Source organism: Dipodomys ordii, unplaced genomic scaffold, assembly GCF_000151885.1.
Source record: "Dipodomys ordii isolate 6190 unplaced genomic scaffold, Dord_2.0 Scaffold19, whole genome shotgun sequence".
In the NCBI taxonomy this organism is placed as follows: domain Eukaryota; kingdom Metazoa; phylum Chordata; class Mammalia; order Rodentia; family Heteromyidae; genus Dipodomys; species Dipodomys ordii.
Window position 1 is genome coordinate 15,075,494 of NW_012267235.1, and position 6,950 is coordinate 15,082,443.

Consider the following 6,950-nt stretch of genomic DNA (forward strand, 5'->3'; position numbering starts at 1 on the left):
ACTCAGGAGGCTGAGATCTGAGGATCACAGTTTAAAGCCAGCCTGAGCAGGAAAATCCCTGAGACTCTAATCTCCAATAAACCACGAGAAAACCAGAAGTGATGCTGTGGCTCAAGTGGTAGAGCATTAGCCTTGAGCTGAAGAGCTGAGGGACAGTGCCCAGGCCCAGAGTTCAAGCCCTATGAAAAAACAAGCAAACAAACTAGCAATGCTCAATTGAAACATATTGAACTTTAAAAATATGTGTTTCTTTAGGTGAAATGTCAACATTTAGCTTCATTACGAGAAAAACAAGTGAAGAACCAGCTAGATTTGGAAAGAAAAGGTATACTGAATTTAGATTTCCTATTTACATGGCTTTCCTGCTTCTTCCCTGTGGTGGTCTTTTACTTGTGGAAAGAGAGGGGATTTTAGAAGAAAAGGTTTAACCTTGAACTCTTTCTTTTCTTTTTGAACAGGCATCAGCTTACCCCAAGATGACCAGGAGAGAAAAATTCTGGATTCCGATTAGGCCTAGGAGACCTGCAGCTGGGTTCCTGAAGAATTAAAGCCAAGCAAAACAAAACGACACTCTCCCAGAATGCTTCCTGCTCGTCTTTTTTATGCATTGCTTACTGGTTTTCTGGGTAATTGATCTCAGTTCAGGCAGCAGATGAGACAGTGGAGGGGGAAGAAGAAAAGAAGAAAGGCGAGAAACAGTGGGCAGAGGGACAACAGAATCTGGATTGGTGGATAAGGGACATGTAAGCGCAAAAGGGGGAGGAGGGTCACTGGTTTTCAGAAGGGAATTGGGGAGGAAACCTGGAGGAATTGGGGAGATGCAATTTCCCTGAGGGAAAACAGTACACTCAACTTTCTGCCTGGGCTTTGGGAAAATCCTTTACTTGGCCTGCTTAAGGAAGATACGCCCCACCCAAATGGAGAGGTAGGACGGGGGAAGGTTCTTAAGTTTGTTAAGTTCAACTCCAGCTTACTTAAGGCTTTCCCAGGCAGGGGCTGGTGTCTCCAGAAAGGAAAGCGGAGCCCCAGCCCAGATCGCACCTGTCTTCCAAAAGAGGAGGCACAGGAGCTGAGTCTTCCTAAGCTGGATAGGGCTGTGCGGCTTGAGAGTTCAAGTTCAAGGCACAGCCTCTTCTTCGCAGGGGCGGGCGCAGGGCCATGCTTACAGGGCTGCTCATCCCCCCAGCCCCTAGCCAAGGCCCCTTCCTGGACACTCCACATGCGGTTCCTGCGCCCACTCACCAACTGAGCTGACAGCTTGGGGCTGGGGTCCCAATGGGGATGCTCGGGTGGTGGCGGCGTCACAAAGGTGGTCCGGTGCAAGGCTTTTATCTGGGCGAGAAAGCCGGACTCAGACTCGGTGCTTGCAGAGTTGGCTTCGGAGCAACAGCGCGGGCGGAACAAGCAGCTCGCGGTCCCTGCGGCCCAATCAGGGCGCAGCAAGCGGGTAACTGGCGAGCGTGGAAAGCCGGGCGCGTGGTGCTCTGGGCGCAGGCCGGGATGGTAGTGGGGCGCTGCAAGTGCCTCTTGGAGCTGCTTGTCCTCCTCCTGAAGCGTCTGGCGTGGCGGGAGGTTCTCCCATTCGTGGTGATGCGCAGCCCTGAGCTTTCCTTCCCAGATTGGCAACACCTTTGTTTCTCCATTTGTGAAACGCAGAGATGGTGCAGAAGTCCTGTGTGGAAGCCCACTAAGGACAGTTCCCAAGGAGAGAGCATTTCCCCATGCCAGGCAACCCCTCACCAGCTCCCAACACTAGACTTGTTTGTGTGCCAGTACTGGGGCTGGAACTCAGGGCCCGAGCACTCACTGTTCCTTAGCTTTGTCACTCAAGGCTGGTGTGCTACCACTAGAGTCACATCTCCACTTTTAGCATTCTGATGGGTAATCGGAAATAGGAGTCTTATGGAGTTTCCTACCTGGGCTGGCTTCAAACTATGATCTTCAGATCTCAGCTTCCTGAACAGCTAGGATTACAGGTGTGAATCGCCAGTGTCTGGCTCAGATACTACCCCTTTACAGAGGGAGAGACTGCAGCACAAAGAAATGAATTAACTTGATGAATGTCACACGGTAGCAAGTGACAGGTCTGAACCCAACCCTCCAAGCTACCCTGTTCCTCACTTGTCATAAGAAGCAGGTGCTCATCTCCTTCATTATATATGATGTGGAGGCTCCTTGTTAAACTCTAGCCCACCAAACATATCCATTCTTCCAACCCCATCCCTGCTTCTTAAATGTCTAATGACTCTTCCTGCCTGTAACTTTCTCAGGGCTGTCATTTAACTCTTGGCCATACTGGGGATGAAATTCAAAGCAAGCTTTTCTTTTTTTTTTTTAAATTAGTTTTCCTAGAGCACTTTCTATGAGTCCTTGATTCATGCTGCATGGCCCTCACCCTTGGGAGGTTTACAAGTAATTGGAGAGACATCCCAATTTTTTCATTTGTTAAATTCAATTTGCAGCTCAGCATCTCCTAGATGGTCTGGAGGCTGAGATCCTGAGGATCAAGGTTGGAAGCCAGCCAAGGCAGACAAAACCAAGGGACAGTTGTTGTTGTTGTTCAGGTACAGGGACTTGAACTCAAAGCCCTGAAATCCTGCTTAGCTTTTTTCATTACAAGCTTGGCACTCTACCACATGAGCCATACCTCCACTTCTGGTTTTTACTGGTTAATTGGAAATAAAGAATGCCACAGACTTTTCTGCCTTGGCCTAAGAGATTCCTATCCCTAATCAATCAACAAAATGCTGGAAGTGGTATGGCTTACATGGTAGAGCACCAGTCTTGAGGGGGACAAAAAGCTAAGCAAGAGTGTGAGTTCAAGCTCTAGTACCAATACCTAAATTAATGAATGAATTAGTGAATTAATTTTAAAAATTTGCAAATTCAAGACATCCAAGTAGTATCTACTTCTCTAAATATTGCGCACACCTCATGCATTCACAATTCTGTGACTTTGCCCAGAATTTTTGTTTCCTCTGCCTGGAATAGATTAGTTTTTCCTCTACCACCACCAGACCAACATGGCACACTTACCCTACAAAACAACCAGCTTTCACCTCTTCTGAGAAGCCCATTCTCCTTCCTCACTCCCACAGAATTAGCCACATCTACTGTGCTACCCTAGTCCTGGAGGGTAGCTGGATTTGTGTTCCTAGGTTGACTGAAGTCCTTCCATGGGGGGCTATGTTCTGAGTCTCTCTTTAGACTCCCTGCAGTGTGCACAAGCCAAACCCAGTGTACCCAGGATGGCAGAAGTTCACTGATTTGAGTTTCATCTGTTTGCCATGTAATGGCTCTTCTTTTTCACTCTCTACAGAAAACAGGTGATTGCTTTTCTCTGCTCACTCTTGGAAGCCCTGCTCCCACGCAGCAACACCGTCCCTCCCAGTTCTCTGATGGATGAAGAAGGCGACCTGATCCAGCCTCAAGACCAGAGCTGCTGGGCTTCCCTGCCCGACGTGTGCCTTCGTCGCGTTTTCTGGTGGCTGGGAGACAGGGACAGGTCCAGGGCGGCCCTGGTCTGCAGGAAATGGAACCAGATGATGTACTCGGCTGACCTCTGGCGCTACCGGACCATCACCTTCAGTGGAAGACCATCCAGGGCACATGCGTCGGAATTCGAGTCCGCCCTGTGGTATGTGAAGAAATTTGGTCGTTACCTGGAACATCTGGAGATCAAGTTTCTGAATCCGTACAATGCCGTCTTGACCAAGAAGTTCCAGATCACCATGCGAGGTCTGCTCGCATGCCTGGGCAAGAGTAACAGCCGTCTGAAGTCTCTCTCCATCCAGCACCTGGAGATGGACCGTCTGGTCTGGAGGAACAGTATCAGGAACTCGCTCATCAAGAGCTTGAGTTTCTTCCTCAAGAAGATGGGCAAACACCTGGATCAGCTCAGCCTGAAAGGGGCCAGGTTGACGGTGGAGCAAGGCTGCAACATCCTCAACTCCCTGAGCTACCTGAAGAATGTGAGCCTGGCCTCGGAGCTTAACATCGAAGATTTCTTCAGCCACCATCTAGCTGTCTACAGCAGCCCCCAGTTTCACAAGACCATGAACACATTCTGCAACCTTACATCCCTGACACTCAACTACAACTGTATCTCTGATGAGCTGCTGGAGAGCTTGGGCGAGAACAATGCCAGCACCCTTGGGACCATGAACATCAAATGCCACATTCACGACCCCCATGGGCAGGTGGTCTGGGGTATGTCCTGGGCCAAGCTGGCTAAGCAGGCCAACAACCTGAAGGTGAACTTCTTCTTTGAACGGGTCATGAAATACGAGCGTTTGGTTCGGATCCTCCTGCAAGAGATTCCCGTGAGGAGTGTCAGCCTCCGAAGCTGCTATTTTAGTGATCCAGACTGGTCCATGCGGCCCACTCTCACCGACCTCCTGCCCACCTTCCGGTACACTCTGCAGGTAAGAAGGAAATGAGAACTGGATGCTGGTGGGGAGTGATTGCCACTAGGATGAGCAGATTTCTAGAGGAAAGCCAGCTGCCACCTGCTCCTTGATGCCTCCCTCCCCCCAATCCCACACCAAAGTCCTAGGAAGTGATGCTAAAAGCACCCTCCCCAATGCACCAAAGGCCATGGCAGGTAAACACCTGCTTCCTTCCTATATGTGCAGTGCAGGCATTGTCTTGTAGTGGCTGTCAACCAAAGAAGAGACTTCTATTCTAATTAGCTCAGAGCTGCGAAGCCTGAGCCAGGAGATGCTTTGCAGGTAAGCAGCCTCTTTCCACCTTTCTACCAGGTTGGAGCCACACACAGGAGACCCTTTGTATGCTAAGTAGGAGGGCCTATTCCACCCACTTACTACAGGGCCTGGTAATGGGAAAGAGGAGAATGGAAAGAACCAACCAGGTAAAAATCCAAGTTTGACTTAAGCCACTGAAGAGTTTGGAGGTTCTGGGCCTGTTCTTTACTGGGGCAGCTTCTCCACCTATAAACCCAGGATTTTTGTCCTTTCTAAGATTCTCAAACAGCTCTAACAGGCACAAATAGCACTGCTCACACCAGGGTGCTCATAAGCCTGAGGTGTGCAGGGCAGCCGTGGTTGAGGATCCTTTGTGCTGCAGAAGAACTGAAGTTTGGTCATCTGTCCACAACCACCAAGCAGTCCACTTCAGGAGGGCTGAGGCCAGCACCCTGGTCTTTGGTCTCCTAATACATCGCCTTCAAATTCTAGGCTTTTGTTTTGTTTTGTTTTGTTCATGTACCAGTTACCTGTGGTAACTGTGCTAGTATTTCTATTTCTTGTCTTGAGTCGAAATCAAAGACTTAAACTGAGAGGCAAGAAGTGCATTTTCAAAGAAGAGTTTTCAAAGATTGAGAACTCAAAGGTGCTGGTAGCTCATGCCTGTCATCCTAACTGCTTAGGGATCTGAGATCTGAGAATACTGATTCAAAGCCAGCCTAGGCAGACAAATCTGAGAGACTTTTTAATTAACCAGCAAAAACACAGGAGTAGAGGTGTGGCTCAAGTGGTAGAGAGCCATCCTTGAGCAAAAAAGCTAAGCAAATGAATGAGGTCCTGAGTTCAAGCCTTATATACACATGCACGCGTACATGTGTGTATATACACACACATACATACCTTAAGACCCCTTTTATTCTCTATGGAGGATTTTTTGGAGTATTTTGGAGTATTGAGAGTATTTAAGCAAATTAGAGTTTGACCAACAAGTCTAGATTAACTCAAGCCATTACTATGCATCTGCTTCATGTTTATACCTGGATTTTTAATCAGGTACATGAGATGCAACTAATATTCATGAGCTACTAAATAGAAAAAAATCCCTTACTGGGCACTTGGAGGTCATGGAAAAACTGCACATGCTTTGGGAACTAGTTAGAATTGCAAAAAAGAACTGGGGTGACAATCCATACAAAGGATGTTTCGAAGCATTTCTGGGTCATTTGGGATGATTCCATTCACATCTATTTTATGTATTCCCACTCTCTGCTCACCTCTGCCTTGTGTGTCCAGTTCCCTGTATCAGTATTGGGGTTAAACTCACACTTGCCTGACAAATGCTCTACCACTTGAGCCACATGCTTCCAGCCTTTAAATTCTGGGGTTTGCAAACCTGCATGTCTACTTGTGAGGTCATTCTCAATTTTCTTCCTCTAAGATCTAAATCTCTAGTACCTTGTCTAAAAAGCTACCAAGTCATCATAGCTATCTGACCCAAAGCCAGGTCACGGAGATGTCGTGAAATGACCCAGCCAGCCTCAGCTCCTCTGTCCACACATGCCTCCCCTCTTGGTGTTTTCCAGAAATTAACTTTTGAGTTCAACAATAACCACGAGTCACTCGATGAGGAGCTACACCTCCTCATCCTGTCCTGCAGGAAGCTTTTCTACTTCAAAATCTGGGCTTTCCTGGATGTTAGGTTTGTGGAGCGGATCCTGAAAAGCCAGGAGGAGGGGCAATGTGCCCTGCGCACACTTAAGGTAAGGGCTTCTAGGACAGAGAGCTTTGACTCAAAGAGGTAAGTCAGAGATGAGGGGGGAAGTGGGGACAGCCATTGGCAACCGATGCCCACTGAGGGTAAATGACTTGAAGTCTTCTTTTCAGTACCACTGGGCCAAAGGTTCTGTATCCGTGGATTCAACTAATTGCTGATTGAAATAGCTGGGGAAGCCAGGTGCCGGTAGCTGTAATCCCAGCTACTCAGGAGGCTGAGATCTGAGGATCATGGTTCAAAAGCAAGGAAAGTCCGTGAGACTCTTATTTCCAATAAACCACTAGAAAACTGGAAGTGGCACTGTGGCTCAAGCGATAGAGCACTCGCCTTGAGCTGAAGAGCTGAGGGATAGCACCTAGGCCCAGAGTTCAAGCCCCACAACCGACCAAAAAAAAAATGAAATAGCTGAGGAGCTCGGCGCCAGTGGCTCACACCTGTAATCCCAGCAACTCAGGAGGCTGAGATCTGAGGAT

General features: G+C 48.3%; 2 protein-coding genes across 4 annotated transcripts in view; both read left to right on the top strand.

The window, feature by feature from the left end:
• Window positions 1–570, top strand: part of Xaf1 (XIAP associated factor 1) — a 12,642-nt gene extending 12,072 nt beyond the window's left edge. The window contains exons 6-7 of one of the 2 annotated variants that reach the window (XM_013013498.1): window positions 256–325; window positions 459–570. In XM_013013498.1, coding sequence (XP_012868952.1) covers window positions 256–325; window positions 459–511 — 123 coding nt within the window. In that variant the 3' untranslated portion in view covers window positions 512–570. The remainder of the gene's footprint in view (window positions 1–255; window positions 326–458) is intronic. The other variant, XM_013013499.1, reaches the window with a different exon arrangement.
• Window positions 571–596: 26 nt separating this feature from the next.
• Fbxo39 (F-box protein 39) lies at window positions 597–6,711 on the top strand. Of its 2 annotated transcripts, XM_013013497.1 has the most exons (4): window positions 597–626; window positions 3,320–4,424; window positions 6,287–6,463; window positions 6,588–6,711. In XM_013013497.1, the coding sequence occupies exons 2-4, from the start codon at window positions 3,399–3,401 to the stop codon at window positions 6,633–6,635; spliced, it is 1,251 nt and encodes a 416-aa protein (XP_012868951.1). In that variant the 5' UTR covers window positions 597–626; window positions 3,320–3,398; the 3' UTR covers window positions 6,636–6,711. The 2 variants fall into 2 exon arrangements, 1 of the variants encoding a protein (XP_012868951.1); XR_001174946.1 differs by lacking the exons at window positions 597–626; window positions 6,588–6,711 and adding an exon at window positions 4,761–4,870 and having other exon boundaries at window positions 2,813–4,424; window positions 6,287–6,359.
• The last annotated feature ends 239 nt before the right edge of the window (window positions 6,712–6,950 follow it).

What these genes read in the sequence shown, in the direction of transcription:
- Fbxo39 (XM_013013497.1), top strand. Translation starts at nt 3,399, where the DNA reads ATGGATGAAGAAGGCGACCTGATCCAGCCTCAAGACCAGAGCTGCTGG. An exon ending in CCTTCCGGTACACTCTGCAG is followed by an intron (nt 4,425 to 6,286) that starts GTAAGAAGGAAA and finishes GGTGTTTTCCAG; the next exon opens with AAATTAACTTTTGAGTTCAA. An exon ending in GTGCCCTGCGCACACTTAAG is followed by an intron (nt 6,464 to 6,587) that starts GTAAGGGCTTCT and finishes TCTTCTTTTCAG; the next exon opens with TACCACTGGGCCAAAGGTTC.